The sequence below is a fragment of the Rhipicephalus microplus genome, chromosome 1 (assembly GCF_043290135.1).
Source record: "Rhipicephalus microplus isolate Deutch F79 chromosome 1, USDA_Rmic, whole genome shotgun sequence".
Classification (NCBI taxonomy): Eukaryota; Metazoa; Arthropoda; class Arachnida; order Ixodida; family Ixodidae; genus Rhipicephalus; species Rhipicephalus microplus.
The window spans coordinates 131,922,488-131,941,777 of NC_134700.1; the positions used below are offsets into that span (position 1 = coordinate 131,922,488).

The following is a 19,290-nucleotide window of genomic DNA, read 5'->3' on the forward strand; positions in this document are numbered from 1 at the left end:
TACCTAACTACGAACGTGCCATTTACTTCAACTACACTCGACACTCGATTTCTCGCAAACACAGGCTTTCAAGTTGTCCACAGGGCTCCAGTTTGTAGAATTTCCTATGTGTATTCAAAAAAAAAAAAACTTTCTCTTTTTGATCTGGAAACTACTATTGCTTACGTGCAATGCGGGATTTGATATGAAAGTTAATTTTACACTTGTGATTTACGAACATATACTTAGAAGACAGCTCAAGGCCATTTTTAGAGGACTGGAAACTACAACTGCCGTAATATACAAATATATTTCTGCATACCAATTTCAACTGAAGTGCATTGCGAACACCTCTAAGCAAAGAATACAATTCATAGATCGAGCCCAAGCACGTGTGTACCACTGAGTACAAAAAAAATGTGCGCTTGTAGAGTAAAGGCTATGATAATTTACACGGCAGCATGGAAAGCCATTTCTTCTCCCCAGAAGGGTAGCTGAAAGGGTAGCTGGCAAGCAACACGCACGTACTCTGCTATCCTCAGAATAAACCAACTTTATATTTACGGAACCTTGATTGTTTCCAGCAAACTTCTTGCTTAAACGTTTATGCTTATTTGCATTTACACAAGAATAAAGCATAAATACGCTTAGCGCAACACTTTTTATATACGCGGATACTTCACTATGTCCTCTAGCACAAGTTCTTCTGGTAATGAGAGATAAGTACGATGCCCGCAATAATGGATTGTGAAATGTTATGCTTTACCAGAAATTGACACTCGTAATCAGCTCCGCAAGCGAAAGTCACGCCAACCACTCTGATACAGAAACGGGAATACGTGCGACAAGAGACCGGCAGTGCATCGTAAACAGTACGTGCTGCTTCCACAGTATCTGCGCACATGGTCAGCTCGTGCAGAGAGAGTGAAGTCATTAGAGCTGAGCTGTCGAGTCAGGTCACGCCTCGCTCTGTCGGTTTGAATGGATTCAGTGGCACATGCATAAAATGACGAAGGCCTCTAGGGATGCCCATTGCATATGGCTCACAGTGTGAGGAACGCAAACGTGGCGCAGACTTGCGCTCGTTTAATCTACTGAAATGGAGGTTGAATAAAGTGAAGTGCTGCGAGAGGCAATGCGAATGTGTCTCTTGCAGCACTAGATAATCCCCGCATAGTATTTCAGTCAGCACTATTCTTTCTTTCATTTCAAATGGCACGTTTAATTTCATATAGTATTTGTTGAAGACAACCCACTGAAGCAGGCAACTGTGCCTTACTTTGAGGAATGAGAGCTGTGTATCGGCAGACTTAGGAAGGCAGTAAAAGTTATATATTCTTCAATAGTTCTCAAACAAGCTTACCGCAGTGTTCATGAAGTGGTAGAGCACCCACTTGCATTGCGACATGCACTCAACTAGTTTTGCAGCACCGACGGGTACTCACAAGCGTTACAGTGCAAGCTTTTACGAGCTGTCAACACTTGTTGCCCCCAACAACAGCGGTGGTTGTCCAGAGACACAACCGCTACCCGTCACAGCTAGTGTTCAAGAACATTGGTGCATTGCGCCATCGCACATTGTGCCATTGCGCTTTGTGAACATCGTGCCTTCTAACAGAATATCAAGTATGAGCGTGCTAGTTTGGAGGTTCGAGTTCTTCCCCGTCGCCCTGAAAAGTTCTCAATTTTGTGCGTGAATATATGCACACACACAAAAACAGAGATAAAGTATAATAGAACCATCCCCTAAACCCTAAAGAGTGTTTGTAACGGTACTGCAAGTAAGCAAGTCTGCTATAACAAAACAGGTGCTATACAACAGGTGCTAACAAACAGTAACAAACAGGTGCTATAACAAACAGGTGCATTATTGCACGGAAGAAGAGTAAAAATTTACCAAGACCCACGGCATGTGAATTGCGAGATGAGGGGAAAGGGTTTAAATATTTGTATCCAATAACATAGGAGAGCCATGATTCTTGATCATCCTTATCATCCAATGAACGTCCACCACCGCTACATCATAACATACTGCTATATATGCGGACATATTGCCTTGGCGTCGCCTATAGCGGGTGGTTTGCTGCTTTTGAATATGTGATGATTTGTTGCGTTTTTAGTACCCCGCAAATTTACTTGCAGTAAACACCCTGAGAGCATTTACAATGGAATTTGTGAATACGGCTTTCGCAGCTCACAGCGCAACTATGCTGCACATTCTGCGCAGGTTTGTCGTGTTTTGTCATAAAGAAAGATGTACACAGGTCAGCGATCGATAGAGTATAAGTATTCATCTACAAGAGGTGACTGCTGAATGATTCTATCTTCCACTACATTTTACCGTGCCCTGCTTTTCGTCCTATCCTGCCTGGTTCGGTGCTTCACAAAGCTTTATTGCCTGCAGAATGTTTTTGCCCTCGTAGCAACGCTCTGATAATATTCAATCAGCCTATATGTGCCCAACAAAGGTGCTATCCCAGCAATGGTATCTTTGTTCATCAGGCTAATCTTTCCGAGGGTTGACGCACCGACCATTTCTTCCTGCTAGCAACTCGGCAATAACCTTAATGCCTACAGGTGGCTTTCCTGTAATCACTAGGAGTTATGATATTCGTAAAGGGTGTTTACGTGTCTATGAAGGTGGTCATACTGGATGAGCCATCATCATCGCTAGATCCCGATAGCCGGCGCGAGCTCTGGGATGTACTACTGGAGATGCGCAGACGAACCACCACTATCCTCCTTTCGACGCACGACATGCACGAGGCTGACCTGCTCGCCGACCGAGTCATCCTGTTATGCCGTGGTATGGTAGCCTCGACTGGGACTCCGACATTTCTGAAGAATCGTTTCAGTGAGTTCACAGTGCAGCAGTTATCAATTCATTGGCACATCAATGCGAAGTTAGTAGCTACATGGCATCAATGAACTGTGAGGACGAAAGCTGACCATATTTAGAAGGGGATATCGTGACAAGGAGAGCAGAAAGGTGGGTCTTAAAATTAATATGCAGAAAACGAAAGTAATGTACAACAACCTCGGAAAGGAGCAGCGCTTCGAGATAGGTAATAGTGCACTTGAAGTTGTAAAAGACTATGTCTACTTAGGGCAGGTAATAACCGCAGAGCCGAACCACGAGATTGAAGTAACTAGAAGAATAAGAATGGGGTGGAGCACATTCGGCAAGCACTCTCAAATTATGACAGGTAGATTGCCACTATCCCTCAAGAGGAAGGTCTATAACAGCTGTATCTTGCCAGTACTTAGCTACGGAGCAGAAACCTGGAGACTTACAAAGAGGGCTCAGCTTAAATTGAGGACGACGCAGCGAGCAATGGAAAGAAAAATGGTAGGTGTAACCTCAAGAGAGAAGAAGAGAGCAGAGTGTATTAGGGGACAAACGGGGGCTTAGGGTATCATAGTTGAAATAAAGAAGAGGAAATGGACATGGGCCGGGCATGTAGCGCGTAGACAGGATAACCGCTGGTCATTAAGGGTAACTAACTGGATTCCCAGAGAAGGGAAGCGGGTTAGGGGGAGACAGAAGGTTAGGTGGGCAGATGAGATTAAGAAGTTTGCGGGTATAAATTGGCAGCACCAAGCACAGGACCGGGTTAACTGGCGGAACATGGTAGAGGCCCTTGTCCTGCAGTGGACGTAGTCAGGCTGCTGCTGCTGCTGATGATGATGATGATGATGATGATCGTGACATGGGGAGTGCAATCAGGGAAAGCAGTGGATTGTATGAAATTATTAAGCTTGCAACTGAGTTTTTGGAGAGCTTGTATTCCACTGTCAAGGATATTCCCTCGAAAAACGAAGAACAAATATGAGTGTGAAGGATGTACGCAAGATAGCACGTGGATTGCGCCTTCTTCATGGATGCCCCTGGTATTATTGTCCGCAATTGCCCTTCACTATGGATACACTTGCAAGTGTAAAATAGAATCAGCTTGCGCAGGACAAGGCGCATTGAATGTGTGTACTAGGAAATGCGAGATTTGGATCGCTAGTGGGAACATTAAAGATTTTAGTTGTCCCTTTTGCACCCAACATGCCGCGCACTCCAACATACTCCTAAACAGAGTCCCCATCGTAGGCACCCCGACTTTTCTTTGTCTGTTGCCCTTTTACGTGAAATCATTTCAACTTACTTGGCAAAAGAGTGCTCGTGATCATGCAGTGAACGTGAAATAGCATGGATATGATGTATATTCAAGCTGGAAGAAAGCTGATACTGAAAATTATAAGAAGCCTCATTTTCAGAATTACTTAGAAGGACTAAGCGACGGCGGTTATTAGCTAATGTCTGCTGTATTTCTTTTTACTTGAAAGTGTGCAGTTACTACAAACAGTCTGCTTGGGTTTATGACGACTCTTTGAAGTTCGAAAATTGTTTGAAATTGAAGCCGTCAAATATGCCAGTATACGACAGCCTTGACTTGCCTATGCGTCATGCAATAAAACTAGTTATAAACGAACAATTTGCATAAAAAATACGAAATCGTTCGCCCAGAGTTTCTATAACGTGGCAAAGGTTTCAAACGGTGACTCTTTCTAGAAAACTTAACCATTTTTTCTTAGGCACCGGATCTCGTTTGACCATCGCTAAACTTGACGACACGTTTTGTGCGGATTTGGTGTTGTCAGAAGTTCGCCACATTGTTCCGGAAGCTACCGTTTGCGAGGAAAGAATGCATGACGTATCAATTACGCTGACCCAGTGCAATACCGAGCAAATCACTGCAGTCTTACGACAGCTTGAATGGCGGAGCAGAGAACTCTGCATCACGGCCGTGGGGCTGAAGGCTACCACTCTACAAGATGTATACGTCAGGTGAGTCAGTGGTCACGTGATATATATTATTGATTACTAATCGAAGCTGTATTTGTGGTCTGTCATTTGCGCTCGCCTTAACGTAATACACCAACTTGGCTATTGGCTTTTTTGAAACGCACACTCGGAAGCATTTATGATTAATGTTTATGCAGTAACTACATAAATGGCACTTGTACTCACGCAATGATATCATTATTCACCTATTGTATCTTGCTATTGGCGTGTTCCCATAAAGTATACGATTGCACGAGTACTCTGAAGCATGCACGATACTGGAGCACGAATTGCAATTGTCAGGAATATTTTTTTTTTCATAGAGAGTGAAGAGCAGCAGTGCATGATGTGGCTGCTTGACACTTGACCGCTCAGTATAATTTTTGTAAATGTATCGGTAACGCATCACGTATGCGCTCAACTTCGGGTAGTTCCAAATAATCTTAGAAACGGAAGCAGGAACCGCGCGAACTGACGAACTTTCGTTAATTCATTTGCACAGGTGTTCATGACAACTTAAAAAAATCGGCGTTATTAAGCAATCACCGGTCTTCGGTCTTTCATATCGTGCCCCGTGGAGAAAAAAAGCAGTAAACTCCGTAAAAAGAGTAATAAACACACACCTTTTTCTCACAATGCGTTCAGGTTTTTGAGAATTCCGAGGCTTAAAGAAGCAACTAGCCCATTCCAAAAATTAGACTGGATTAAAGCGAAAATGTGGTTAGTAGATGTGGGCCAGCAATGCGCTTACACTTACAAGTCTACATTCATTAGTCAGAAGAGGGCATATAAAGCAGATGCGTGATTATTCAGGTATGTATAGCAAAGCAAGGTGGAACATTAACAAAACGAAACATTTGTTTCAAGATTACAACAAGAATTTTGGCCTAGCACATCTTTATTAGTTATCACAAACACGAAGTGTCAAGATACGGGAGGAAACCTGCAACTTTAGTGAGTCACTCTGTCGCCGCAATAGAATATAATACACTCAGTGATTCTGAAATATTTTCTCCATTTATTTATTTGCAGCGTTTACAAAACAACATGCGGAGAAAACTCACGAGAGCATCCACTCATGACAGGTGAGAAAAATATGAGCCGTGATGCCACTTGAGTGCTCTAATTTTAATTGCAATAGCAAAATAACAATTATATACCAAAGTAATTGAATATAGTATTACCTTTATTGAAGCACCAACATGTGTAGAGCTTGCGTAAAGATAGCAATGTGTTTAGTATGATTCCTCTTCAAAAATATCTATATGAAGAGAAAAATAAAGAGGGGTTAGGGCGATATGCAAGAGCGCACACATGCTTTAGTTCTGGGGTCGTTTAACTTCGATTAACTATAATCCAAAGGCCTCGCAATGGCGTGTTGTGGTTTGCACTCGCAAAAAAAACTGAATTTTTATGAGCCTATCTTTTTAAGCTGGAGATTGGGCCTCCTTCGTCCGCAAAAACACGGGTGCGTATGTGCCACAGGAATTGGGCAGATATATTTTTGTGTTGGTCTCTCCAGAGGGGCAAGAACCAGAGGGGCAAGTGAAGGAGTAAATGTCTCTCAGGCGAGAACACCACAACTACGACATTCGGAGGCGAATGGGGACAAAGGTATAAGAGAATGTAGAAGCAAGATTAGGGTAGTCGGCCAAGACCACAATTCTGGAATCGGTAAAGCGCCATTACCGAGTCCAGCAGGTACAAGGCAAAACGAGGACAGAGGGGGAGAGTGACGTGAAACAAAGCAATTGTAAAGGTATATGAAACAGGCTGGGGCCTATGTGGGGAGAAAGTAAAGTCTGGTAAAGTGAGGAATGTTGAGGCAAGGAGCCGGAAATAAACTGGGAGGTGAGCATTAAACAAAAGCAGCTCAGCGAAGTGGAGAGAAGACAAGAAGAGTATAAGGAAGAGTTACTAGCACATAGGAAGATAACAAATTAACACCATGAAGTTCAGCCTGACTACGCGAACTGCAGGACATAGGTCTATGCCAGTTTTCGCCAATCAACCTGGCCCTGTGCTTCGTTCTGCCACGTAATACTTGGATATTTCATGTGATCTGTCCACTTATATTTCTGTCTCGCTGGCGTGCGTTGGCCTTTTGTTGAAATCCAGTCAGTTACTCCTAATGACCAGAGGGTATCTGCCCTACGCGCTACATGTCGTAGACACATGCATTTCTTTTTGATTACGACTTCAATGTTCTTAACATCCGTTTGTTACCTGAGCCTTTTTGCCCTCTTCTTGTCCCTGCTGTTTAAACCTATCATATTTATCTCCATTACTCACTGTGTCGTTCTCAGTTCAAGCTGAGCCGTCTTTGTGAGCTTTCTGGCTTCTGTTCTTTGGTTAGCACCTGTAACATGCAGCGCTTTATATCTTCGTATTGAGCGATAGTCGTAAACTGCCATTCATGATTTTAGAACGTTTGCTGAATGAGCTATATCTCTTCCTTATTCCACTAGTTACATTAGTCTCATGGGTCGGCTCCACGTTACCACTTGTCCTAGGAAGAGGTATTGTTGTACGACTTCCAGTGCTTTCCACCTATCGCTGTTCTCTTATCAAACTGTTGTGCATCACTTTCAGTCTTCTGCAAATTCATTTTGAGCTGTGCCGTGCTGCGTTACCTGTGAAAATAAATAATCACAAATTACAATTCGCCCCCTCCCCCGAGTTACTCATCATCTCGATGTAATCTATGAATTGCGAGTTGCTAAGGTAGTCTATAACTTTTATTTCTAACTCTTCACAATCAAGGGCCTTGAAAACCTCTTGTTAACACCCGGCGAAAAGCAATAAGGAGATTATATATCGCTACCTTACACCATTGCTTGCTGCGATTTTATTGTTTTTTTATTGGCGACATTGGAAACTGTGCAGCTGCTGTAGATTTCTTTCATTAGGTTATTGTAGGGTTGTTGGACGTCCTGATTCCACAGTTTCTGTAGGACTGCTGATACTTCAATGAAATCTATTGTCTTCTTGTAATCTATGAAGGCTATGCATAGAGGTTTGTTATTGTCCGGGCATTTATCTATCACCCGTGTGATTGTGTAAGTTGGTTCTTTTACCGAGTAGCCTGTAAAAAATGCACATGGCCCTTTCGTTCATTGTATTTCAGTGTTGGAGAAGGAATAATTTAAAAAAAATTCTGGCAAGATGGGATTCAAGACTGGGTACTCGCGGTTTGAAGCCGAATGTCGTAATCGCTCAGGCTATTCAGCTATGGTAGCAGGACCAGCACATATGAGAATCATCATTGCGCTGCTACAGGCAAGAGAACTATAGCATGAGATAGAGATAGGGAGAAAGAAAGGAAGAGAGAGAGAGGGGGGACTCCAGCGTAGGTTTTTATCGTACAGTACAGTAAGGAAGGGGGTAAGAGGAAAGAGGGTGAGAAGAATCACAAAGTGGAAGGGAACACCACCAGCAGTGGCTGCCCGATTGTGGCATACTGCAAGCACGAGAATCCTCAGCATATGGTGAAAAATATGAATTATTTTCTACCGTAATATGTTACGAGAAACCACTAGAGAATTCATAGGCTTAGCTTTAACGCGAACCTGTAGCAACTGGCTCTAGTTCGCACACTTCTTAACCGGGAACATTCTGAGATAAGTAATATTGTAATGACGAAAAACACAGAGAAAGCACCGATTCCTGGGCCGGCTGTTCGATATCTTCCTTCGTATTCCTCGGCCTTGCTTACCTGCCCAAGTCAAAGCCCGAGCGTCTTTCTTGGTCTTGCCAAATATATATAAACAGTGGCGGGATTTCAACAAAATTTTGTTGTAGGCTGTTGAGAGGGAACTATATCTTCATCGTAAATTTTATAAGACGACATCCCTGAATCACTAGAGGTATTTTATGGCCAGAAGAAGTGAGCTTCAAACAGCATCTCAAATAAAAAGGTTTCAGATAGAATGCGCTCACCTATAAAATATGTTTAGAAGTTGTGATATAGAATAAACGTAACCTGTATGGTCGTCTATGATTCTGCACTTTCTCAAGGTGCGCTCACCATGAGCGTGTAAAAAATTATCATGAAATACTAATTTTGCAAATGAAACCAACCAAAGAACTTCTAAATATTTGTGATCAGTTTGTTTACATCAACTCTTTCTTTTACTCTGATTTACTTGCCCGCGTACGAAGCCGGTGATTACGCCCGAGCTTTCTTGTCAGCGGTGGACGTTCGAACACTCATGCTCCAACGACTGCCAAACATAATAAATAATTGAAACAACGCGTGACGGATCCGCAGTATTTTGCTTGCTTTGAAAGCGGACCAGCAGTGAATTTTTCGTGCCTTTTTCATTGCGCACACATACACACACACTCACAAAAAAGAGCATGAATCCACCATCGCATCAATAGCTACTTCACTATTTTGAGCCCGGTTGCAAAAAAACCAAGTATAATATTTATAATTTTATTCCACGTCAAGGTGGTGGCCACCATCCAGAAATGCGGCTGCTGCATCGTGGAACAAAGTTCATGGAAGGAGGTGTTCAGCGTTCCCACACAGTGTCACGCCTCGCTGCACTGTGGGCCAAGAGGTGGTTGTGCTTCACCCGCTCACCATGTACAGTGCTCATCTGCTGGCTACTTCCAGTGGCAGTGTTCGTCGTGCAGTTCCGGCTTGAGCAGGACTTGCTCACGAAGCGAAATTCTCTCACTGCACGCCTCGACTTGGTGTCACGCGAGGTCGACACTGAGCTCATAGCCATCATACCCAAGGAGCTCTTCCCGCAGGGTGCCGCGTTTGTACAGGTAACATGAAAAGAGTACAGAAACTTAGCCTGAAAAATGATGCAGTGTTCAACGAACTTCCACTATACCTCGCATTTTTATCAAAAGCAGTTGTTAAAAAAATCTCTGTTACTTTAGCACCGGTAATTGCCTCATGGAGGCGGAGGAGTGAATCCTTCATTACCTCTATACTAAAGCTCTTGTGTCTGGTTATCGGGTGGCACTTCCACCATGCTTGCACAGGGAATGGCCCACACTGCGAGAGAAATTCTTGGGGAATTTTCAGATGGGGTGATCAGGCCGAATAAGCCCGAACCCAACCATTTTACTTAATCATTAAGGGGCAGACTGGGAGGCAGCCTGGCTAGGCTGCCTCGACCTGAGAGCCAAACGAGCTTCGGTCGAGTGGGCCTGGGCCATGGCCGACGCGAATGAGCTCCCGTAACAAAAGCCCACCAAAGCTTTGAAATCGGTGACCCATTAAGGACCGCTCCCCGTCCTCCTTGTACAAAAACTGCCAGACTGTCAAACGGATTGACTGACTGTATCTATCGGTCAGTCCGTTTAAGCATATGTGTTTCCTCTACTTAATAAAGACGTGTGTCTCACGACTCTCCAAAGAGATTATAATGATCGTCAGGAAGCGTTCACATGTTTCTTTAGAGATAGTCATCTATGCAATTAGCCAGGATGCACCAAAATAGTAAAATGGCAATTTTTTGTTGAAGTGTTTATATTTCATAACATAATCGCAACGAAAGTCTGGAATTGTCCATTTTCTTGGAAACCCTGCTTGCAGAAGCTAAACTTCGACAAGGGGTGATAATATTATTGTAAACGTACAATTTTCAGTGCAACACTCGCAGTAGTAATCAAAGAGGATGCTGGTAAATCTTTGCTAGTTTTACCTGTTACTACCTTGATGCTGCTAATGTAACTTGTACGTTATCGAGAAACAACGGCAATGAATAACGCTCTTGCAACGTGTTATTAACGCGATAGCGTTAGAAAGCTCTTGTCGCAGAAATTCCGTCGTCGGCATCGGCACCGTTTGTTGTCAGTTAAAAATGGTCGGTTAATCGAGAAACAAGCAAATGAAATAAATAATAAAATTTTCGGTCCCATTGGGGATTTAATAGGGTCCCATTGGGGATCGGTCCCATTGGGGATCGATTGCCATTCGCGTGGCAAGCAGGCATCCTATCACAAAGCCACGCCGTTACTTGCAGCTGCTTTGACTTGCTCGGTGGATTCTGTGTCGACCGGTTGTGCCCTCGCGATCTAGATGTGCCCTCGCGTCGTAGGGGACCTCCTGCCACCGGTCCCTTAAGACGACGAAAGCGTAGCTCTTGCCGACTGGATTAGTCCTATGCCATCTCCTGTCGCCGAGAAGAGCTCTCGCTAGTGGTGCCCCGTACTCAGACTCCTGCAACCGTGTCCTTCTTTCCTGTCTTCTCCTCACTTCCGTCGCTCCTTGTCCCTGCGCCTCGCTCTCGCCTTCCTCTCTCCCTATCTTTCTACCTTTAATTCCTATTCTTTTATTCCCTTCTCTACCCCCATTCCTCGTGAGCTACTGTTGAGGTGTCCTCCCCGGGAGAGACAGTTACCGGGCTCACTTTTCTTTTCATTCAAAATGACTTCCCCCCAAAACACTGAATAAGTGCCATGTAGTGGAAGGGGTGTCCTCAACGCATTTTGTTCGACTGGTGTTGCGATGAAATCAAGCCCATTCGGTTATTTTTAGGCGCATCTGGGAGGCCATCAAACTACGTCGAAAAAGGCCGGCATAGTGCAGCCATGGCCGCGAACAACACACAGTAACTTTCAAACAGCTCTAAAAATGAACACCTATGTCCATCTAGCGGAAAATATATCATGCCTTTCCAGAGGCGTTAATCAAGCAAACAGCAAACGCTATAAATGGGCTGCCATCTGTGAGGCATTGTGAGACTCTTTTTGGCCTCTGAGATCGCAAGCTTGCGGCTTATATCTTGGAGGCCATGCGGTTCTTGCTTTAGATCCCAACCCTGTATGTACCATTCGCACGCGCACGCTGGTACAATCAACTGTGTGTGTGTGTGTGTGTGTGTGAGAGAGAGAGAGAGAGAAAGAGAGAAAGAGAGAGAAAGAGAGAGAGGGAGAACATGGTAACGGGTATACACTTAGCGGTTGAAGGGCCTGTGCCAGCCTGTGTCAACCTGTGTCAGCCTAACAGCATAGCCTGAAATTCGGAAAAGTCACCGTGCATGGGATATGCACGCTCGCCCGTAATATATCACACGAGTCACTCATATCATATGATAAGGTACATTTATGTTTTGATACAAAAAGTAATTGAAATGGAGCAAGAAAAATCAGCAACTAAACTACGCAAATAACCCCTTTATTTATGAGCCTGCTAATTGGCTTCACTGAGATATGCATTGTCACGCAATCAACGCGTTAGGGCTGCTTCTTTATAATGAAGTTTTTCGCACCAATCAATTCAATTACTTATTTCTGGTATCGGTACAGTTTCCTATAGTTTTGGCAAATGGCTTTTGAAATAAAATTTATTGTTTATAATATGTGCAACTGAATTAACCTAAACATGTCCTGGTGTACGTCAGAATCCAACAATATTTTTGTTGTTATAGCGCTGAAAGTTGCGTCTAAATTTTTTTCAGGTCGACAATGTATCAGTGGACTTTTTCCAGAAGTATTTCAACCCCTGGTTGCAAGGCACTGTCCATAACATCGTCAGCGTTGCTTCGGCCAAGCAGATGCTGCTTGCGATTGGGTTCGGCAACTTTTTGGAATACACACGAGCGTTTGTGTTTGGAAGCGTCTTCGGCCATGACGAGTGAGTTTTTGTGTGAAATCATCGCCTTTTCTCTGACTGACTCCTTAAGTTATTCTCCAACCGGTAACTGGAGGAAATTGTCAGTGAAATGTGCACAAAACGACGCCTCATGCATATACAAGACAAATCGTGCGGGGAGAACTCATTCAGCTAAAACAGCCCTGAAACTATTTTTCAAGAAACCATGTAATGAAGTAGCTAAAATCCCGCCATATCCGCGGAATGAATGATGATAAGTGGGGGAAGCTCGAGATGGGAACATCATCGATGAACGGTACCTTCCCGTGAAAGTTAGGCCATCACACAATTAGAAAGACGTAAGACTGTGCATATATTATAAAAATCAACTTTTATTCGGTTCTTGTTTGTTATTGCAAAGGCGCTTTATGGTCGTTGAGGTGGTGGGTCTATGATGGGGTGTAGTAGGATGCTTGCAAGGACGAAGTAGTGGTCAGTTTGCAAAGGTGATTACGAACCGGTCACAAAGGAAAGAAGACCCACGGCTTCAGGAGCTTCGCCACTAAAAGCTCATTGGCTCACTAAATCAATGAAAAATATTCAAGAATTCGTTTAGCACGAGCGAAGTTATAAATCTGTTGCATGTTGTAGTCGCATTTTCTTTTCTATGGTTTTGACGAAAGCGGTGGAGGCTAAGCAGAGAGAGAGATAGCATGGAGAAAGGAAATACGTCACTTGCGCTTCGTGACAATTGGGCCCTTTTTTCTCTTCTAGGGGCGAAGCTCCTTAGGCCGTGGGTCGTTCCCTCCTCTGTAGTCGTTGTAGTGGCAGTAGTAGCATGTAGCCACCTCTAGTTTGAGTTGCTCAATAGATGGCATCGTGTGTGTATGCCCTTGGCAATAATATAACTAGATGCATATCGACGGAGTGAATGATGATGAGTGGAGCGAAGCATCTGTTCATTTGTTTGTGCGTCCATCTGTTTACCCGCTTGTGCTTCTGTTCGTCTATCCCTCTATCCCTCCGTCCAAGCTTTCGTCCGTCCTTCTGTCTGTTTGTTTGTCTGTGCCTCATCCGTCCATGCTTTCGTCCATCCGTCCATGAGTCCGTCCGTTCGTGCATCTGTGTGTCCATCCAAGTTTCCGTCTATCTGTCTGTCCATCCGCTCATCCGTGGTTCTATCCTTCCGTGCTTCTGTCCGTCCATAAGTCCGTCCGAGCGTCCACTCATCTCTTTGTCCACCCATACTTGCGCCCGTTCGTGTGCCCATCCGTTCGTTCGTGAATCCGTCCGCCTGTCCGTCCGTCTATGCGTCCAGATGGATGACCGATCACGCCATGACCGATCGCGCCATGTTCAAATCAGCCAATGGTTGAAAGAAGGCTATAAGAGTGTTTTTTTAGCTGCATCCGTCTTTTTTGAGAGTAAGAAATGAATTTTTAGCTGGTTTTGAGAAATTATTCTGATATCCTGATCGCGTGCTCCGTTATAATATTTGGCTTAAGTCTTCTCAGGAGACTCTACTACCAATCGGCAACGTTGTCTGACCATGCTCAAAACGTTTTGCAGGGCCTCTTTAGTAGAAAAAGCATGGAGTGGTTGAGGCTCTGAGCTGTTGGCCCATGTATACCGATGATTGCTGCCATTATGCAGTTACACGTAGGGTGTTCTCACCAGGCTGAACGCAATAGTAGGCGTCTAAAACATGTTGCTTTTGCTTCATTACTGGGATTCAGATTAAAGCGAATCATCATACTGTCTGGCAAGTCTTCGCTGCACAAAAAAGAAACGATGAAAAGAATCCGAATTAATTGCATGCATATTATGAAAAAATTATGAGCATTTATTTATGCTTTAATTATTGAAAGCACACTTAATACTGGTGCAATAGACAAGTCTTATAAAACTTTTTTTTTGCGAACCTGAATAATTGTATATAAGAATACTTTTCTGACACAACTCTTCTTATGGTTTTCCAGGCATGCAGAAACGGACTCGCTTCGGTAAGAATGCGATAAGTTTTTGTCTGTAAAATTACTGCTTTATGGACAAATTTTTACTTTATGATTTGCTTGTCATTATGTTACGTAAATAATAAAAGTGCAGCGAACGTTCATAATTTAGCAAACTTTGGTTTCTAACTTCTTAGTTAAGTAAAGACCGTAACCCCGTAAACAAAAAGAAAACGGAGACTGGTTAAAATAATGATACTCATTATTGAGTGCCGTTTACTGATGTCTGTAACATGGAGGCCACAGAAGTCAAGAACCGAAAAAGAACCAAGTGGATTGAAGTCATTTTCGTCTTTTATGTTATGTGCTAATATTGATTGATTGATTGATATGTGGGGTTTAACGTCCCAAAACCACTATATGATTATGAGAGACGCCGTAGTGGAGGGCTGCGGAAATTTAGACCACCTGGGGTTCTTTAACGTGCACCCAAATCTGAGCACACGGGCTTACAACATTTCCGCCTCCATCGGAAATGCAGCCGCCGCAGCCGGGATTCGAACCCGCGCCCTGCGGGTCAGCAGCCGAGTACCTTAGCCACTAGACCACCGCGGCGGGGCTGTTATGTGCTAACATGTATTGAGCATTTTAAGCAGGCACCGCAATAACCTCATGCCTAATGAACAATCAGCATTAGGCAAACAATATCGCAATTTCACAACGTCATGATGATTTTGCAGACGTTTTTTTTAAACATGAATTCTGATAAAAGTTTCATCTGGTGAATGCCTGCAAAATGTTTTGGTTGTGCATGTGTGCTAATCTGTTATCGCCATATCTTGATACACTGAGGCCACTTTTGCGTTGCATGATGCCAGATGCTGCGTATGGCCTCTTTTTTGTATTGTTACAGACTTGAGGCATGGTGGAATCCACACGCTGTTCTGAGTAGCGTTATCTCATTGAACGCGATGCATACAGCTCTGCTTCGTCATCTGTCCGGTGACATCACTTCTTCTATAGTAATGAATGTGCGCCTCTACAAAGAAGAAGAGGTGAGGTTTTGAGCAAACTTTAGAGAAAGAGACATTTCGGGCACATTCAAACGTCAGAATTCGAAACTGTCATCTCATGACATCCTCGCTTCATCAAAGGCGGACCAATTCCAGAGGCGACTAATTTCTCCTATCCCAAAATCAGGGCAAAACCACATGGTGCGAAAAACTTTCAGGCGGGGAAATTACACTTGACCTAGCGCAAAAAGGTGGTTTGTGACTTTCAGTCATTTTACGCTAATCGATAAGGAAGATATTGACATTTTTGTTCTGGTGTATATTTTCTTGAATCAATACTTCGTAGTTGATGACCTCACTGCTGCGACACGGAGCCTGGTTTTGCATGATTGTATTGATCAGTACGACTTAATAAGATTTCCTATAGCTAAAAAACGCCGATGAGAGATGTCTTCAAACTCTTGACTTCGGCATCCATATCTAAATAGTGTGGTGGTGAACTACGTAACGGACTTTCTACGCTATTATCTCGAGACGTTTAGAATTAACCAACATGACATATATAAAGACGTCTGCTAAATGTCATGTAATTTGATGCAGAGTACCATGGGACCTTTGATGGACTTTTCTAAGGCGGCGAAACGTGACGCACTCTCTGTGGTTCTACCAATGTTTGTGCGAGCCGTGTTCATACCTCTGGGCGCGGCTCTTTGCATAGCCCCAATGGCACTGCAACCGAGCTCCGAACGTGTCGGTGGCGTACTGACTTTCCAGCTCATGGCCGGCGTCTCGCCCTTGCTGTTCTGGGCAGCGAATTTGGCCTTTGACCTATGCGTGTACGCTCTGGCATGGAGCTTCGTGGGGGTAATGCTGAACGTGCAGTACGACCTGTCTGCAGAGATAAACGGTAACGTCGAGTTCCGGTTCACAATGTATAGAACAAGCGCGAAGGGGCCTGTGGACTAAAGTTGGCCCTGTATCTGCGTGTTTCACTTTAAATGTCGAAAGAGGATAGTCTTTCGTCTGGAAAGAGTGAACAAGGCGTTTTTTATATTGTGCACAAGAAAGTTGGTAAGTGCGATTTTGGAGGCGCTGCGGTAGAGTTCCTCGATGCGCGCAGCGGAGGCACATGAGCGAAACGAGGCACACTACGCTGCGTTAAAGTCCAACTCCACTGATTTTTCAAGGTTAGTGGATTTCAATGAAACTCACTCGGTACATTCATTTGCACGTTTGCGTCATTCATGCCAAATTGCAGGCTGGAAAGGTGAGTGAAATGCGTTGACCACAGTTTACTGTAACATATTTGCTCCTTTCTACTGAATCGAGGCATGAAGCCTATCCAACGTTATAATTACTCGTGAGTAAAACGCATCCTGCCATCTGAAGGGAGGCTCGTCCTGATTATATCATGCTTTTGCTGCGTTGTTTTTCAATGGCGCTACGCACTACTGTAGCGCGATTGAACTACTTATTTGCTCCTTTGTCATCTTCGTACCAGAAGAAAGACAGGCAAAAAGGCCGTAGAAGGCCCACATAGCAGTACGATGAGTTCAGTACCAACGTTCTCACTTAAACGTATATGCTTTTTTTTCGTTCTGTTGACCATAAAATCTGGTACTTTCGATAAGTCTGCTAGAGAAGCTTAGTGGCTGACAACGCTTTCAGCTACAATGCGTTTACCACGCATACGCACGTGTTTTCGTACCAGTAGATATAAAAACCTTGTAAGATGATGAAAACCTTTTATTAGGAAAAAAAAAAGAACGGCGAGGATTCTTATTTCAGGACTTCTTGTAAGAGTTGTATGAATTGTGTTGTTTTAACTTTCCAAAACCACCATATGAATATGAGGGACGACGTGGTAGAGGGCTCCGGAAATTGCAACCACATAGGGTTCTCTGACGCGCAACCAAATCTGAGCACACGAGCCAACAGCATTTTCGCCGCCATCGCAGCTGGAATTAAATCCCGCGACCATAGGGTCAGCAGCCGAGTACCTTAGCCACTAGACTAGCTCAGCGGGGCAATCGTGTTAGAGATCACAAAAAAACTTTCATCGATGGATTGCGTGCTTTACAGTGCTATAAAGAAGTCTCTTTATTTTACGGGACAAACATGTTTTCTCTTTTCAAATGATAGATGACCGCTTCTTTCCGTATGTGCGTACTACCTGCGGCGTTCTCTGTAATGACTGTTTTGAAATGAGAGCGCACTATTTAGACGCGGACAGAAAGACAGGCACTCTGTAATGTGGCGAAAGGTATCTTTAGATGCGTAGAAAGAATAACTACAGAAATAATTATAGAGGTCATCACAATTGACTGCTTATTAGCTGGAAGCAAACGCTCCAGCCAAATGGGCGAGCAACTGTGCGAGCAACCTGTAGAGTTATTAGGTGCGATTCTCTGTAGACCATTCAAAAGCTTTGTAATCACCCTTGTTTCAATAAGCGTATTCAGTACCGAGAAGGAAGTGCAATATTAACATTGAAAAGTCTGCTAGCTGCAACGTGTCACAAACGGGTGTGATCTTGCAAATAAAAACTGCTGATCTTAAAGTCGAGGGTTCTATCCCAAAGGCGGTGGTTGCATTTGAATGCAGGGGAACTTGTGGAAGCTCCTGCAATGCGCTACGATGATGCACGCTGAAGCACCCCACTGTCAACATTTCTGGAGCCCTCTGCCAAGGCATGTTTCATAATCCTATTGTGGTTTTGCAGCGCTAAAGGCGAGAAAATATTACTAACAATGCTATCAGTATTGTTTTGCTGCTGTTAGTGATATTGTAAACAAACACTTCTCGATACTTGTTTTTGGAAATATCTATTTAATATTTATTATCTGCACATGACATAGTATCGGAGGATAATAGACTTGTAAGCACCGGGCACACATAATCACTTCTAATCTGCAGCTATATTTATGCGAGCTTTAGCAACCCAATTATCATTTGCATGAAGTTTCCATGATTCAACATCTGCTTCATTTCTTTAAATGTCTCTTAAATTTCAACCCCTCTTTGATTTCTTTTTACGGACGCCATCGGTCCGCCTTAGTTCAGGAAGTGGGTGTGATGTGGCGCTATATGAGGGGTAGCGCTGCCCGCGTCACACGAGCGTCCAGAACCTTCCACCCGAAGATGCAGTAGACGTGTATTCCACTCCAATATCATACGTCTGTCAGATTTGTTCATTTAGGCTCTTTCCAAGGTTGTGGCTTGAAGAAATGCCTCCGCTGTATCACAGCGCTCCTAAAGTCAGCGCATGCAGCAGCGTTGCTGTGACGCTTCCCCATTGAATGCACACATAGCGCCATGAATGGCGACATGCTATCTGAAAACACCGTATCTTTTACAGAGCCAGGGTGACCGCTAACATTGTGAACACGAGGAATGCAAGACGCCGCCCCACAGATGCATACGCAACTGAACAATAAATTACTTCTTATAATTTACGTCGTGATTCACTGCATGAGGGTCTCTCTCCCCCATGACCGCAAAGCACACGCAATGGCTGGACAGTGGGCATGAGCAGGAAAGAGCAAGAGGAGAAGGTGGGAAATGGCTGGATAGGGCGCGTCTGGCGGCGCTAACAAAATAGAGGAGGCGTTGCGATGATCCAACAGCGTCATAGAGACAACCTCATAGAACACCGTCATGATGAATTTAAACGGCAAATCACCAGTGCTGAGCCGGATTGCGAATGAGGCGGGCAGATTCGAGCGGGATTGCGCTTGCCAAATCTGCGATTGGAACGCGCGCGTTTCGACGGGAGGTGTCGGTGAACGGGAATTTAGCGAGGGAGCACGAGAGCGTGCGAGGGAGTGCGAAGCGTTTTCCGGACACCCATCGGTGATTGGATGAAAGGCGGGCGCACAGAATACGTCACTTGAACTTGTAGTCTCAAATCCTCCGAGTTCGGCGGAGCGAAAATTCTTCCTCCACGGAGCAATC

The 19,290-nt window shown here is 44.1% G+C and overlaps 1 protein-coding gene across 1 annotated transcript in view; it reads left to right on the plus strand.

The window, feature by feature from the left end:
- Positions 1 to 18,775, plus strand: part of LOC142798476 (uncharacterized) — a 55,252-nt gene extending 36,477 nt beyond the window's left edge. The window contains exons 8-15 of the mRNA XM_075887381.1: positions 2,620 to 2,833; positions 4,564 to 4,816; positions 5,846 to 5,898; positions 9,267 to 9,592; positions 12,238 to 12,413; positions 14,351 to 14,374; positions 15,237 to 15,378; positions 18,695 to 18,775. Coding sequence (XP_075743496.1) covers positions 2,620 to 2,833; positions 4,564 to 4,816; positions 5,846 to 5,898; positions 9,267 to 9,592; positions 12,238 to 12,413; positions 14,351 to 14,374; positions 15,237 to 15,378; positions 18,695 to 18,712 — 1,206 coding nt within the window. The 3' untranslated portion in view covers positions 18,713 to 18,775. The remainder of the gene's footprint in view (positions 1 to 2,619; positions 2,834 to 4,563; positions 4,817 to 5,845; positions 5,899 to 9,266; positions 9,593 to 12,237; positions 12,414 to 14,350; positions 14,375 to 15,236; positions 15,379 to 18,694) is intronic.
- Positions 18,776 to 19,290: the final 515 nt, after the last annotated feature.